General features: G+C 49.8%; 1 protein-coding gene across 5 annotated transcripts in view; it reads left to right on the top strand.

Moving 5' to 3' along the window:
* Positions 1–16,844, top strand: part of SLC51A (solute carrier family 51 member A) — a 38,461-nt gene that overhangs the window by 4,097 nt on the left and 17,520 nt on the right. For 3 of the 5 annotated variants that reach the window (XM_006156784.3, XM_006156785.3, XM_006156787.3), the window contains 2 exons: positions 4,663–4,733; positions 5,301–5,395. In XM_006156784.3, the coding sequence (XP_006156846.1) occupies positions 4,696–4,733; positions 5,301–5,395 (133 nt within the window). In that variant the 5' untranslated portion in view covers positions 4,663–4,695. Of the gene's footprint in view, positions 1–4,623; positions 4,734–5,300; positions 5,396–15,117; positions 15,241–16,844 lie in introns of those variants that run through there. The other 2 variants (XM_014590981.2, XM_006156788.3) reach the window with 2 other exon arrangements.

Genomic DNA, 16,844 nt, shown 5'->3' with positions numbered 1-16,844 from the left:
AAAGAGAGAAAGCACCCCTCATGGGGAATGGTCAAGCCACAATTCCGTCCCCATTTCTCCCTCCTTTTGGGATTTTGGGCACTTATACACATGTGCCCATGCTTTTCAAGACACTTGATATGAGATTCTTTTTTTTTTTTCCCTGAGAGAGATTTCTGCTATAGGGTGATGTGCTTGTCAAACAGAAAGACTGAAAGTGAGAAATCACCCCCCAGGGGGATGGCCACGCCACAATCACTTCTCCTCCATTCTCCTCTCAGGATCTTGAGCAAGCACGCACACGTGCCCGGCATGAGTTTCAAGTCATCAGGTCCAGGACTCAAAACGTGGTCAACTACGTGGGAGTCCAGCAATGTAACCACTATGTCATCTGCTGGTCCCTGGATATGAGATTCAAACAGCATAGGTGGTCAGCCACCTTAACCGCCAGGCCATGGACTGACCTTATTTTAATTGCCAGAGAACACCTGTCCTTGCCAGAGAGAAAGAGACAAAAACACCCCACAATGGGGCATGGTCATGCATGATCCCTTTCCTCCATTCCTCCTTCCTGTCAGCACTTTGAGTATGCAGCACACAGGCCCAGTGTGTTTTTCAAGCTAGGATTTGAACCATGATCAGCCAAGTGGGATCCAGATCCCTTAACCGTGGTGCTATAGGGCTGACCTGGGAAACTTTTCAAAGAGAGCATGGAGGCCACACGGTAACACAAAGTGGAGTACTCTGTGAGGCTGAGCCGTACAAGAAGGTTCCAGGTTTGTGTCCGAAGACCTCCCTGAGTATACTGGCCATGACACGTCTGTGACTTGGGGCTGGCTGAGGCTGGGGGTGGGTCACAGCAGCAAGACCCTGTTAAGGGTACTGTTTTTGTCTCTCATACTCCTAGAGGAAATACACTTAAATAAACAAATAAGTAAGTGAGAGAGAGAATGGTCTTTCAACATCAAATGATTTCAGGATCTCAGGGGAAAAACCTGATGAAATCCTGTTTTGTCCTGTTTTGGTTTTGATTTTTCAAAAATGACCCTTGTTCTAAGAACACTGAAATTGAAGTGGTTATCATTATGCTATTATACCATCTTGTGGGAAAAATAGTCAGAAAAATAAGAGAATGATCTTTTCATCTTGATTCTAAAAACCAGTAATTTGGCAGCTCTAGTGGAAAAGTGCCAAGAGAAGAATCTGATTGGCTGGCCCAACTCATGCTCTTTTGCCAAGTGGTAGCTACAGGGAGGTGACCACTCTGGTCTAGGCCTCGGCCACACTGTAGGAGGAGGCAGCCTCAGGCCTTCCAGTGGGGCAGGAGTACCCATGCAAGCTGAAGCCCTCCCTCTCACCGCCACCCTGACATCTCCTTCTCCCTCAACCGTGTTCTTCCTGGGAGGGCCGGGTCTCTCCCAGGGTCTCCCAGCCCAGCTCTCCTCTCCTCCCCACCCCACCCCCACTTCTGCCCTGTGGGATTTCAGAGAACATCCTCAGCATCTGTTATCTGCTTTAGGGAAGTCTAAAGTTCAGAGCTTTGGGTGATTCAGCTCAAGGCCTCTCACCAGCTAGAGAGGAATAACCCCGGGAACGTTCTGGGGGAAAGGGTTTGAGGAAGCTGAGTCAGTCAGTGTCGGTGTCAGGGTGGAGCCGGGGCCATTGACCCTCAGGGCTCACGGCTCAGGTCTCGATCTCCTTTTCCTGCCCTTCCCTCCAGTTTAGAAGTAACTGGGCCCAGGAGATCACGGCATTGTCCTGTCCCGAGAACTGTATGGTAGGAGGACTGTGCTTGACCCTACGGAGAGATGCAGGGCTGTTGGGGACTGGGGAGGGAGTCGTCCAGGAGCCACACCAGTACCGGCTTCCTCTGTCACCGCCCAGGCCAGGGACCGGCTCTCCCCACCTTCTCCCTTTCTCACCACCTAAAACCCCAGGTCTCTTTTGCCTTTCCCACATCCCACAGCTCTCTATATATCCTGGTTTCTTCTTCTTCTTCTTCTTCTTTTTTTTTAGAGGTTTTGCCATATGACGCATGCACTCGCCAGAGACAGAGACAGTGAGAGGGGAAAGTAAAAAATTGCCCCTCGCCCCAGAAGAATGGCCATGCTGCAATCCCTTCTCCATTCTTCTCTGGGGATCTTGGCCACACACGCATGCACATGGTATGATTTTCAAGCCGCTGAGTCTGGGACCTGAACTGCAGTCAACTATGCGGGAGTCCAGCAATGGAAGTTCTACACCCTCTACTAACCTCTCTGTCCTGGTTTCTTAAATCTCTAGACCTCAGTTTCCTTAGAATGGGAATGAAGATAATCCGTCCCTTATATGAGCGAGTGGGTGTACAGTTTAAGCGAGATCAGGAATGTACACCATCCCCTTCGGCACCTGGCGCACATGCGCAGTAGCTGTCACCTGCTGCCGTTGCTCTGATTACATTGTTTCGTGCTCTGCGACCAATAAGCAATTTATTAATTGCCAGAGGGCATACGCACTCATCAGAGAGAAGGACAGAGGTACTTCCCAGCAGGACAAGGCCATGCTGCAATTTCTCCTCCATTTTTCCGCCCCATTACGATGTTAGGCATGCACACGCCCCTGCCCGGTGTGCTTTCCAAGCTGCTGGGGCCGTGGTTCTCTGTGATCGGCCAGTTGGCTGCTTTAACCAGTAGGCCACGGGGCTGGCCCTATGCATCCACATTTTAGGGAGCTCTTAGTGTGTGCCGGGCTCCACCCCAGGAACCTAGGGGTGCTGCAGTACAAGACACTGTATTTGGCCTCAGAAAAGCTTCAGCCTGTTTAGAGAAACCACCCATCGAGAGTCCACGAGCACACACAGAGCCCTCCGTGTTGGCAGGTTCTGTGCCTGTGGGTTCAAGTGACTGCGTTGGGAACCGTTCCTTGGTTGTTGATGGACACTGTGTAGTTGCCTGATGGCTGCGTCTTACAGAACATGTAGACTTTGTTTTAGAGAGAGATTTTTGCTATAGGGCACATATGCTTGCCAAAGAGACAAAAGAGCAAGATCACCCCCTGGGGGAATGGCTGCAATCCCTCCTCCATTCCCCTTTTCGGATTTTGGGCATGCATGCACACACACCCAGCGTGAGTTTTAAGCTGCTGGATCTGGGACTCGAACCGTAGTTGACTACATGGGAATCCAGCAACGTAACCATTACACCACCTGCTGTTCACAGTGCAGACTTCTTTCCCTTGTCATTATTTCCTAACTGCTATTTACATGGCATTTACACTGTGTCAGGTGCCCCAAGTAATCTAAGCACGTACATGTACCGGGGGGCTCTGCATGGACCATCTGCAGACCCTGTGTGTAAGGGAGAGGATGCACATGTACGAGGGCCCAGTGTGGACCATCTGCAGACCCTGTGTGTAAGGGAGAGGATACACGTGTACAGGGGTCCTGCGTGGATGGTCTGCAGACCCTGTGTGTAAGGAAGAGGATGCACATGTACGGGGCCCAGCGTGGACCATCTGCAGACCCTGTGTGTAAGGGAGAGGATGCACATGTACGAGGGCCCAGCGTGGACCATCTGCAGACCCTGTGTGTAAGGAAGAGGATACACGTGTATGGGGCCCTGCGTGGACCATCTGCAGACCCTGTGTGTAAGGGAGAGGATGCACATGTATGGGGCCCTGCATGGATGGTCTGCAGACCCTGTGTGTAAGGGACTGGAGTGTCTGTGGGTACCGAGGATGACTGTGATAGAGCAGTTTTCCAAAACCTAACAAAATGTTTAGAATCTCACTCTGCCACTTTGACTCTTAAATACAGCCTGCCGGGCCTGCCACTGGTGTGGTGGTTATGGCACTGGGTCCCCAGGGGCCATCTGTGCAGTTTGAGTCCTGAACCCAGTGGCTTGAAAAACACACCAGGTGCATGTGTGTGTGTGCCCAAACTCCTGAGAGGAGGATGAGCAGGGATTGCACCCTCTGAGGGGCGCACTTTCTCTCACTCCACTCCCTCCGTGCTGTTCAGTGAGCTCGGGCCCCCTATAGAAATTAAGTTATAATAAATAAATAAAGCCCCACTTGGCTGCATCTTCAGGCCCAGCTGTTCAGCTGGATAAACCCATCATCAACCCAGCCTGGGCTGGGTTCTGGGAAACCCACATGGCTTTTCCAGCCAGTCCTCCCTGCCTTCTGCTCACCAAGTCAACAGCACTGGACAGCCAAGGTCCTGGCCCTGGAGTCTCCCATCTCTGCAGGGCCAGAACCTGAGTCTCAGCCATGTGCTCCAGGGGCTGCTGACCAGGGGCCTTCGTGGGGAGGAGGGGGCCTTCAACCCTGCCCCGGCCCTGAGCTGGAGATTTGTCTTGGGTCCAGCCGCTCTGGCCTGAGAGGGCTCTGGAAGTGGGGCGGCAGATAGGACAGGGTAGGAGCGAGGGTGGCCTGAGGCATCGCCTGAGTGATGTGGGAGGGACCACTCCCGGGAGGAGTCAGGAAGCAGGGAACTCAGCCTGGAGGATCAAATTCCTCCAGAGTGAATGAACTCCGAGATAAGCTGGCACGTGAGGCCTGAAGAGGAAGAGCCAGAGGGAAGACCTGCTCGCTCCACTGGCCCTCTGCGCCGGCCCCTGGAAAGGCCAGTAGTGCAGCTGGTCAGGCGGGAACCGTCCCCCTCAGTGCCCCGCCTGCCCACCTGCCTGCCCTTCTGTGCCTCAGCACCTGCCGGGAGTACCGGGGAGAAAGGAGACGATGGAGCCAGACAGGACTCAGATAAAGCTTGACCCCAGGTAAGTGCGGACGGCAGGCCCCGGCCAGGAGCCAGTTACTACGTTACTTAGCAACGGGGGCTCCTATCGCTCTGGCCTGACCCTCCCTCCCTCCCAGAGCGCTCTGGCTCACAGCACCCAGATTGAGACAGAACTGGAAAGGCTCTCACTGTCCCCCAGGTCCTCAGGGACACAGTGGGACAGGAGCAATGTGTGACGTATCAGGACCTTGGCTTTGCCCCCCCCACCTGGTGGGAGAAAGATCCCAGAGGTGAGCGCTGAAGAAGAGCCCAGAGCTCCTGACGAACCGGGGGCTCGTCCCGGGTACAGAGAGCCCCCTTTTTCCCTGAGACCCTGCTCTTTCTCCCTGGTCGGCTGCTGGGCTGCTGCCATGATGCAGGAAGACAGAATTAACTGTGGGCTCCTCGAGCACTGCAGCCAGACCTGCCCCTGGCCAGCCTGGCCAATTCCCTAAGGAACCAGGCTCTGAGAGGAGAGCTTGAGGGAGTATCAGGTAACTAGGGCCCTACCTGTCCTCCCCCCACTCCCAGGCTCCGTGGTTCTGAACGCAGGCCGGTGTCTCTCCAGGTACACAGCAGATCTCCTGGAGGTGCTGAAAACCAACTACAGCGTCCCCTCTGCCTGCTTCTCTCACCCCCCCTCCGCTGCCCAGCTCCTCCGAGGTGAGTCAGAGACCCTCCCCAGCAGGAGCCGTTAGGAAGAGACGCGCCTTTCGTAGGGACGCAGGGACCGCAGAGGGGAGCTGACCCCAACATGGCCAAGCTAGACAGCCTAGCAGGATGGCTGGCCTGGGGACACCACGGAAAAGGCCTCGGAGAAGGACACTCCCCCAGGAGTCCATGGGCCAAAAGAGGGCATGACATCTTAGTCCAGGAGACACGCCAGCTTGTCAGGCCTCACAGACCCCAGCTCAAAGCTCATCCAAACTGGGGGCGCAGTGACCTGGAGCAGTTTTCAGACCCCAGGGCCTCCAGGGCCTCGGGTGATGCCAAGTGACTCAAGCACCACAGGGCCCCTGGAGGCCTGTGTGGCCTCCTCCTCGGGAAAGAGCCTGTGTCATCTAGAGGCTGTCACTGGGGGCAATGTTACCTGAACCCACGAGAGGATCCCCATGTGCTGGCCGACAGCGCCGACCGCTCAACTGCTTTCCAGGGGAAGGGCACAGGAGGCTCAGCTTGTTCCCTGGACGCTGACAGCACAGAGAATGACTGGCCCTAGTCTTGCCAGCTCAGCCCACCTGTCGTCCGCTTTGCTTTTTGACCGACCGCGGGGGCGCGATGCTCGGTGCGGTCGCAGCCTCCTTCCTGCTGGCAGCGCACAGAGCAGACCCACCGCCGGATACTTAAGTGGCAGTAGGAGGCAGACCTGGGTGTGTCCCTGCTGTATGTTCCGCTTCACCTCAGATGCTCCAAACAGTGTCCAGAGGTGCCTGGCGGCCACCCTGTGATCGGTGCGGGAGGCCGCTGCTCCATCCCGCCCCAGGAACCTGGCGAACTTGCAGCCGCTGGTGCCAGGAGTCTTCCCTTTCACCGCAGTTCTCAGCCCAGGGCACGCCTGGCAACATCTGGAGGCAGTTTCAGTTGCCACCCTGGAGATACTGCCATCTGTTGGTAGCAGGTAGAGGCCAGGGAGGCTGCTACGCCTCCAGAGTGTGGCGCTGCTCAAGAGAGGCCAGAGCCCTTCTGGCAACCACAGTTAGGAGATCAGGCCCAGGCAGCCGGAATCGTGCTGGGCATGGTCAAGATCGGACTGGCTAGAGAAGAGGAAGAAAGGGACCACAGCGTGACCAGACACTGTGGAGGGCACGCCTCTCTCTCCCCTCTTGTGTGCGTGCATGCGCTGTCCGGTGAATGAAGGGAAAAACAGAACAAAACCTCCTACAGTGCAGAGGCCAGCACCTCCCTCCACAATAAGGAATCATCCAGGGGGGCCGCATATGGCATAGTGGATACCTCACTGGACTCCCACATGGCTGCCCACGGTTCAAGTGTCGGACCCGGTGGCTGGAAACTCACACTAGGTGCATGTGCGTGTATGCCCAAACTCCCAGGAGGAGAATGGAGGAGAAGGGATTGGTGCATGACCATCCCCCTGGGGGGTGATTTCTCTCTCTCTCACTCTCTCTCTCTTTCTCTCTCTCTCTCAGAAGTGCATGCACCCTAAGGCAAAAATCTTATTTAAAAAAATTATCCACGGGAACCAGCAGTTAGCTTAATGGCTATGTCGCTGGACTCCCACGTAGTCAACCGCGGTTCGCGTCCTGGACTTAAAACTCACACCAGGCGCGTGTGCGTACGTGCCCAAGATCCCAAGAGGAGAATGGAGGCGAAGGGATTGCGGCGTGGCCATCCCCTCTGGGGGGTGATTTCTCACTTTCTGTCTCTATGTCTCTCTCTGTCTGTCTGGCGAGCGCACGCGCCCTATAGCAAAAACCTCTCCAAAAAAAAAAAAAAAAACACGCCAGGAAAACACGCCAGTAGCGTTCAGATGGGAAATCTCCTTAGTGAAAGTGGTTCTCACATCGCTTGCTGCAACATGTGCAAATAGAAACACGAGGCTGTTCAAGGTAGGGACCCCCTCTGGGTCTGGTCATCGAGGAAGCTGTTTTGTTACAGGTGGAGTGGGTAGAAATTGGGAAGCAGAGAGCAGGTAGGGGGCACTCCCGGGGCAAGGATGGAAACAGAACAAGCCAGGCTCCCCAGCCTCTAGCGCTGGACCTGGCAGGAGTCATGGCTGCCGGTGGAGGAGAGGGCTGGGCGGGCTGGGCAGGGCGGGTGAGTGTCAGGCCTGTGAGCAGCACTCTATCACTTTATCCCACAGAGGAAAGAGGCCGTGAGGGCTGGGAGGCTGGGAGGAGCTGAATCAAAGTGGTGCTTTAGACCTTGAACCCGTAACTCAAGAGACTGTGGGGCAGCAGAGCCTTGAGAAACAGTGTGTATGTCAGTGACAAGGAAAGAGGGGACAGGAAGGCAGTCTAGTAACTATCTAGACATGGTGAGTGCAGGTGCTGGACAGCAGCCATGGCAGGGTGGAGGCAGGGAACCAGGAAGAGGCGCCCGCAGAGGAAGAGGCCCAACTCCTTCCTCACATCATTCATAAACTCATAACCTCAGTGTTCCTTAAGAATGAACTATTTTGGAAGAACTATTGAGTTGCTCAATAATCAGTTTTGGAAATGTCTGTGATGTCATTGCAATTATAATCTTTACAGGAAGTTTTGTTCTAAGCATTTATATGAAAGACCCAAAGAAAAGCTGCCCTACCAGAGTTTTGGGCTTAAAATAAGGCCTCAAAGGCAGTAAATAAAACAGGAAAGTAACAACGGTAAAGGGCCTGACAGATAGAAAAACAATAAAGCAGGCTGGCCCTATGGCCTGCTGGTTAAGTGAGCTGGATCCCACATGGCGCACGTAGGTTGAGTCCTGGCGTAGGCAGCTGGAAAAACACCCTGGCATGTGTGCCCCAAATCCCCAAAGGATGGAGAAATGGAGGAAGGGATTATGGTGTGACCATGCCCTATTAAGGGTGTTTTCTCCCTCTTTCTGTCTGTCTCTAGTAGGTGCATACACTCAAGCAATTAAAAATCAGGGGACCAGCAGTTGGTGTAATGGCTATGTCACTGGATTCCCATGTAGCCGACCGTGGTTTGAATACCGGACCTGGTGGCTTAAACTCACACTGGGTGCGTGCCCAAGATCCCAAGAGGAGAATGGAGGAGAAGGGATTGCGGTGTGGCCATCCCCCATGGGGTGTGTGTGTGTGATTTCTTGCTTTTTGTCTCTCTGTCTCTCTCTGTCTTTTCTGGTGAGTGCATGTGCTCTATAGCAAAAACCCTCCTAAAAAAGAAAAAGTAAGAAAGAAAGAAAATTATAACAGAACAGAGGGCCAAGAAATGTAGCCATGACTACGCGGGGGCGCGCTGTGTGAAAGGACTCCCTACACACTTGTGGTGCCATAGACACTGCGGGATGTGAACCCGTACAACTGTCACATGGCAAATACACGTGAAAATGTCTCCAAAGTAGCTTTGACCTGGACGGATCAGATATATACATATCAAATGCACACATTTTTACAAAAGAAAACATCAAAAAGATATCTTTGGGGCCAGCTGGTGGTGTGGTGGTTAAGACAGCTGAATTCCACAAGGTTGGCTTTACGGTTCGAGTCCTGTACCTGAGGGCTTGAAAAACGTGTGTATATGTGACCAAAATCTCAAAAAGAAAATGGAGCAGAAGGGATTGCAGTATGGCCATCCCTGGGGAGGTGATTTCTTGATTTTCCTCTTTCTCGCTGTTTCTCTCCAGCAAGTGCATATACTCTAGCAAAAACTGGGGAAAAAAGATACATTTTTTAATAGATCGTCAATAGAGAATAATTTCTTAAAACACCAGAAAGCACAAATGATCATGAAAATTGGTTTCATAAAGCAGACAAGCTTCTGTACTAAAAAGCACTGTAAACCAAGTTAAAATCGAACCACAGACTGGTAGAAGATATTTTCAGGTCTTTAATGAACAATTAGTAATCAGTATAAGAAAAGTTAACCAGAGACAAACCCGTGGATCCTATGTTACTACCGCGATTCAGGTCTTCAGCCAGATCAGCCTGGAACACACCAGGCATGCCCGGAACTCAGTGCCCGAGACCTGACAGGCTGGAAGACTGAAGCAGAGGGTTGGGGAGGATCCAGCTGCGGCCAGACCCTGTGGAGGGTGCTTCTCTCTCACTCTCATGCATGTATGCACACTCTGTAGTAAATCAAGAAGAAAGAAAAAGTTATGGTAGTTCCGGCAGCACAGTGGTTAAGGGAGCCAGATCCCACAGGGCCCACTGTGTTTTGGATCCCAGCCCAGAGACTTGAAAAACACACCAGGTGCATGTGCATGTGCACGTGTGCTCAAAATCCTGATGGGATAGAGAAATAGAGGAGAAGGGATTGCAGCATGACCAGGCCCCTTTGCAGTGGGCAGGAGGATGGCTTTGTCTCCGTCTGTCTGTCTTTCTCTCTCTAGTGAGTACACATGCCCTCTGACAATTAGGAAAAAAAAATCCTAAGAAAAATTGACAAATAAAAATTGGGGAAAGGTTGGGGCCAGCAGGTGGCATGGTGTTTACAGTGCTGGACTCCCACATCGCTGACCATGGATCAAGTCCTGTCCTGGAAGCTTGAAAATCACTCCAGGCATGTGTGCACATGTGCCCCAAATCTGCAGGAGGAGAAGGGATTACAGAGTGGCCACCCACCCTGCTGGGGAGTGATTTCTTACTTTCCATCTCTCTGTTTCTCTACAGCTAGTGTACCTGCTACCATGGCAAAACCCTTAAAAAAATAAAATGGATAAAGACACTGGATCCTGCGTGGCTGGTAGCACGGTTCAAGTCCTGGACCCGGTTGCTTGAGGAGGTGCATGTGTGTGATTGCCCAAAATCCCGACGAGAATGGAGGAGAAGGGATTGCAGCATGGCCATCCCACCCTGGGGGGTGATTTCTCACTTTCTGTCTCTCTGTCTCTGTCTTTCTGGTGAGTGCACGAGCCCTATAGCAAAAACAAAAAAACAAACAAAAATTTAATTGGGTAAATTTATTAATAAATCAATAAATAAGATTAATTAATTTATTTAACTTTATTTGTTATTATTATTTATTTTTGTTTTAATTTGACCAAAGAGACAAAGAAAGAGAGAGAAAGGGAAAGTGAGAAAGCAAGCCACCGGGTATGAGACTTGAACCATGTCAGCCATGCAGGAGTCCAGTGTCACAACCACCATGGCACGTGCCGGTCCCAGTTGGATAAAACATTGTATTTGAGCAGATGATTCACAGAAAGAAAAACCAAATGACCAATGAATATATAAAAGACCCTCTTCTTTCTCAGTGATCAGGGAACTGTAAATTAAACAACAAAATATCATTTCACCACTATCACATTGGCAGAAATAAAAAGTCTGAAAATACTAAATGGTGGCAAATTTTTGGTGAAATGTGAACTCTCAGACTGTTGGTGGGAGTGCAAGTTGGTGTTAGCACTTTGAAGAGTAATTACTTAACATCTGTGGAACTGAAAGTGCTCATCTCCACAACCCAGCGACTCCAATGCTAGGTACATAAACTCTCTGATACATACCCAGGAGACATGTCTAAGAATGCTGACTGCAGCATTTATCAGAATAAAATAACAAATATATTGGGTAAAAAAAAGCACTTGCAGGATGATATTAATTACATAATGTTTTTAAAATGCAAAGCAATACTCCATGTTGGGAATCTACATGTGTTGTAAAAAAAAATGAAAACATCAGTAAGAAACTGCTGGTACATGCCGACCAACAGTTACCCCGGGTAGGTGAGATAGGAAAAGAAAAAGGATCTGGGAGATATACACAGGGGCTTTGATGTATTCCTAATGCTTTGTTTTTATAAAAAAATATTAACTTTTGGGAATAACCAGCTGGCATAGTGGCTATGTCGCTGGACTCATGTAGTCAACTGTGGTTCGAGTCCCGGATCTGGTGGCTTAAACTCACGCCGGGCGCGTGTGCATGCGTGCCCAAGATCCCGAGAGGAGAATGGAGGAGAAGGGATTGCGGCGTGACCATCCCCTCTGGGGGGTGATTTCTCGCTTTCTGTCTCTATGTCTCTCTCTGTCTGTCTGGCGAGTGCACGCACCCTATAGCGAAAACCTCTCAAAAAAAAAAAATTTGCTAGATAAAATTTGCTAGATAAAGATACAGAGAAGGAGAAAGTGAGAAAGCACTCCCGGGGAGATGGCCACACCAAAATCCCCTCTGCTCCACCCTCTTCTCAGGATTCTAAACTGACACACAGACATGCTGGCACTTTTTTTGTTTGTTTGTTTGTTTTTTGGAGCAGTTTTTGCTGTAGGGCGCGTGTGTTCTACAGAAAGACAGAGAGAGACAGAGAGACAGAGAGCGAGAAATCACCCCCTGGGGGGATGGCCCCGCCGCAATCCCTTCTCCATTCTCCTCTTGGGATCTTGGGCACGCACGCACACGTTCCTGGTGTGAGTTTAAGACACCGGGTCCAGGACTCGGACCGTGGTTGACTTACATGGGTGCCAGCGACATAGTCATTATGCTAACTGCTGGTCCCTGGCATGTTTTTCAAATCACCAGGTCTGGGACTCGAACCACACAGTCAGCCATGTGGAATCCAGCCACCTTAATCACTCCGTCAGTGACTGGCCCCTGTATTTTATCATTTTAAAAAAGCTATAAACATAATTTTTGAAAAGTTGTGATGAAATGTCAGGTGGAAGAACAGAATACTCTAAGTGCAGTTGTTAAGTGCTGTTCATAGGGAATTGGAACCCGCATGGCCAACTGTGGTTCAAATCCAGGCTCTGGCAGCTTGAAAAACATGCCAGCTGCATGTGTGCATGTGTCCCTGAAGTCCTGGCTACACGGCGAAGTGGGGGAAATAGAATTGGAGCATAATCGCGCTCTGTTGGGTGTCCTTTTCTCTCCCTCTCTCTCCCCCTCTCTCCCTCTCCCTCCCTCTCTCTCTCCATCCCTCTCTCTCTATCTCACACTCTCTCCCTCCCTCTCCCTCTCTCCCTCCCTCTCCCTCTCTCCCTCCTTTTCCCTCTCCCTCTTTCTCTCTCTCCCCCTCTCCCTCCCTCTCCCTCTCCCTCTCTCTTTCTGTCAAGCACACGTGCTCTCTGGCAGTTAAAAGCAGAGCCGGAAGTTTCATATACAGTACTACTGCCGCAATGTAACATGTGTGCACTTCAACCAGGATGGCTCTAAAAGCTACTTTCTATTGAGCAAATACTACCTTCCAGGTGCTGTGCTAAGAGATTTAATGAGAGGGTAGATAAACCATCCAAGGTCATAGAGCAAGCAGTGTCGTTTTACTTCACACTCAACTGTCTCTGACTCCAAAGTCTATGTTCAACCTCCAGGAAGCAAAGATGCAAAAACTAAAAGTAATATTTGACCATGAAGCTGTGACTATGGGTGATTTTTCTTCTGCTGCTAGAGGGCACATGTGCTCACCAGACAGACAAAGAAGAGGGGCAAGCATCCCAACGGGACATGGTCAGGCCGCAACCCCTTCTCCAACTCTCCCTCCTCTCAGGATGGGTGTGGGCATGCACGCATGCGTGCTTGTGTCTGTCAAGGTGCCGGTCTGTAACTTCAGCCTTGTGGCCCGCCATGCGGGACAGAGCTGCCGCAGCCACCAGGCCATGACTTCTGTTTTCCAGAGTTTATTTAATGTTCTTACATTGTTTTCATTATTTTAAAAAGTAATCTTCACTATTCCAGGGAAGTGGTTGTTTTATGGGTTTTTGTTTTGTTTTGTTTTGTTTTAATTTCCAGAGAGCATGTGTGCTTGCGTGAGAGAAAGCACCGCCAATGGGGGTGGGCCCTGCCACAATCCCTCTGCCAGTCCTCCATCCTGTCGGGATTCGGGGCACACGTGCACAGATGCAGTGTGTTTTTTGAGTCACGAGGGCCGGAATTTGAACCACGGTGGGCCACGTGGGATCCAGCTTCTTTAACCACGAGGCTCTGAGGCTGGCCTGACAGTGGGGACGCTGATAATCCACTCCTCTCTTCCTGGCCCACCTGTTTAATGGTTGCTCTGACTTACGGCCAGTTCTCCAGTGCGGGGAATCCTCTTTCTCAGTCGGAGTGGCTGCAATCCCCTTTCTCCGTCTCTGTCTCGTTCCTGTAGTTGGTCAGTATTTACCGTGTAAAACACTCACAATTACACAAGAGTACGTATTTTGTTGATAAATTTGTACTCTATTGTACACCTGTACATTGAGTAGTCAGGAGAGTCATGACGCATTTTTGCCTAGAAAAATCTGTCATGACTTTCCTGATAACTTAATAATACTCAGTATGAACAAAAACCGTATGCCAGATTTATAGCATCATGTTGTGGTGTGGTGTCACCTTCTGGTGCTTATCTAATACATGCTTTTCGTATGGCTAGAATTACATTATCCAAGTGTGGTGTCGTGTGACAGCTTTCGAAAACTACGTACCCTACAACACACCACGAGGCCTCGCCTTTAAGCTCCTTGACTGACCAACTCACTTAACAATCTCGTCCGAGAAACAGAACTTGTAAGTGAACAGTGCCTGTATTTGTAACAGTATAATTACATTCAAAATGGTCAGTTACATAACCATTTCCCAAAGTGTCTTCCTTGGAATATTAATCCAAAAAGTGCTTCGGTGAAAACAGGGTCTGGGGACCAGCCAATGGCATAATGGTTATGTCGCTGGGTTCCTACAAGTCCTGTTCAAGTCCTGGACCCAGTGGCTTAAAACTCACGCCAAGAGAGAGATTGTACTTGAAGTAGTGGATGCACCGGTGCGTCCCGTGGTTCCAGTACTAGTTTTTATTGACATATTACCATTTTTTTTCACCTGAGGGCCGGCTACCAAGTAGAATATACTTTCAAGGCTATTAGCCAGAGTGGCCTTACCTCAGTAGCTGTCAGAGGGGAAGACTGTCCAATAATTGTCACACAGAAAAGAATTCCTGACTATTGGATTCCAGCACAGGGACTCACTTATTTGAGATAACTGAAAAGAAAACATTGGCTGTGCGGTGACAGGAATGACAGTTGACAGCCGACCCAGGTACAGAGGGCAAGCTCTGAGGCAGTTCATTGGAAACACAAGTCATTATTTTAAAAAGTAATCTTCACTATTCCAGGGAAGTGGTTGTTTTATGGGTTTTTGTTTTGTTTTGTTTTGTTTTAATTTCCAGAGAGCATGTGTGCTTGCGTGAGAGAAAGCACCGCCAATGGGGGTGGGCCCTGCCACAATCCCTCTGCCAGTCCTCCATCCTGTCGGGATTCGGGGCACACGTGCACAGATGCAGTGTGTTTTTTGAGTCACGAGGGCCGGAATTTGAACCACGGTGGGCCACGTGGGATCCAGCTTCTTTAACCACGAGGCTCTGAGGCTGGCCTGACAGTGGGGACGCTGATAATCCACTCCTCTCTTCCTGGCCCACCTGTTTAATGGTTGCTCTGACTTACGGCCAGTTCTCCAGTGCGGGGAATCCTCTTTCTCAGTCGGAGTGGCTGCAATCCCCTTTCTCCGTCTCTGTCTCGTTCCTGTAGTTGGTCAGTATTTACCGTGTAAAACACTCACAATTACACAAGAGTACGTATTTTGTTGATAAATTTGTACTCTATTGTACACCTGTACATTGAGTAGTCAGGAGAGTCATGACGCATTTTTGCCTAGAAAAATCTGTCATGACTTTCCTGATAACTTAATAATACTCAGTATGAACAAAAACCGTATGCCAGATTTATAGCATCATGTTGTGGTGTGGTGTCACCTTCTGGTGCTTATCTAATACATGCTTTTCGTATGGCTAGAATTACATTATCCAAGTGTGGTGTCGTGTGACAGCTTTCGAAAACTACGTACCCTACAACACACCACGAGGCCTCGCCTTTAAGCTCCTTGACTGACCAACTCACTTAACAATCTCGTCCGAGAAACAGAACTTGTAAGTGAACAGTGCCTGTATTTGTAACAGTATAATTACATTCAAAATGGTCAGTTACATAACCATTTCCCAAAGTGTCTTCCTTGGAATATTAATCCAAAAAGTGCTTCGGTGAAAACAGGGTCTGGGGACCAGCCAATGGCATAATGGTTATGTCGCTGGGTTCCTACAAGTCCTGTTCAAGTCCTGGACCCAGTGGCTTAAAACTCACGCCAAGAGAGAGATTGTACTTGAAGTAGTGGATGCACCGGTGCGTCCCGTGGTTCCAGTACTAGTTTTTATTGACATATTACCATTTTTTTTCACCTGAGGGCCGGCTACCAAGTAGAATATACTTTCAAGGCTATTAGCCAGAGTGGCCTTACCTCAGTAGCTGTCAGAGGGGAAGACTGTCCAATAATTGTCACACAGAAAAGAATTCCTGACTATTGGATTCCAGCACAGGGACTCACTTATTTGAGATAACTGAAAAGAAAACATTGGCTGTGCGGTGACAGGAATGACAGTTGACAGCCGACCCAGGTACAGAGGGCAAGCTCTGAGGCAGTTCATTGGAAACACAAGTATAGCGATGAGATTCCTGTGGACATGCTATGTAAAACAATTGCTGATATTTCTTAGGTCTACTCAGAGTGCCGAAATGAGGCTTCTTGGCTGTCATATTTTAATTGGTATAGACGAAGAACAAGGTTGTCAGGGCTGCAGGTGTGATCCTGCAGGTTTACTGTGGGTTTAAAGCCATGGTGGCAGGAGGTAAACAAACTGAGTCAACCAGCTTCCTCCGGAAAATGTGAAGAGGAAATTTGATTGGACATTTGACCGTGGAAACTGCAAGAACATGCCTGTCTACTGTTCTGGCAATCAATTGATTTCAAACCTTCAGAAATAGAAGTTGGAGTCGTTCCAGCTGAAAATCCTAAATTCAGGATTCTTGCAGAGGCAGAGATTGTTGCTCTAGCAGAGGGAGGCTAAACATTGTCATTAGTGTACCAAATCCATGACGCCACTTGCCTGTGTGTTTGGTGACAAACCCACATAAGGAGGCCCCTGGATTTGAAAAGGAACCTCTTCCACTCCTCCTACTGCTGAAGTGGTTAGGACTCTGTATAAATAAAAACAGTGCTTTGGGGGAAATAAAAAATAATAATAATAAAAAAAAAAACTCTTCACGCTGGGCGCCTGTGTGTGCGTGCCCAAAATCCCAAGAGGAGAATGGAGGAGAAGGGAGTGCGATGTGGCCATCTCATGGGGGAGGGAGGGTGATTTCTCACTTTATCTGTCTCTGACTGGCAAGTGCATGTGCCCTATAGCAAAAATCTCTCTAAAAGAAAAAAAAAAAAAGAAAATGGGGCTGGCAGGTGGCGTGGTGGTTAAAGGCGCTGGACTCCCACATGGCCAACCGTGGTTCAAGTCCCAGGCCTGGTGGCGTCTTTTCTCACTTTCCCTCTCTCTGGTAAAATTAGAAAATAATAATAATAATAATAGTAATAAATAAAGTTAAAATACAATAATTCTTTTTTTCTTTGGAGAGGTTTTCACTATAGGGCGCATGCACTCGCCAGACAGACAGAGAGAGACATAGAGACAGAAAGCGAGAAATCACA

This window comes from Tupaia chinensis, unplaced genomic scaffold, assembly GCF_000334495.1.
Source record: "Tupaia chinensis unplaced genomic scaffold, TupChi_1.0 Scaffold000515_1, whole genome shotgun sequence".
In the NCBI taxonomy this organism is placed as follows: Eukaryota; Metazoa; Chordata; class Mammalia; order Scandentia; family Tupaiidae; genus Tupaia; species Tupaia belangeri.
This window is presented reverse-complemented; position numbering and strand designations above follow the sequence as displayed.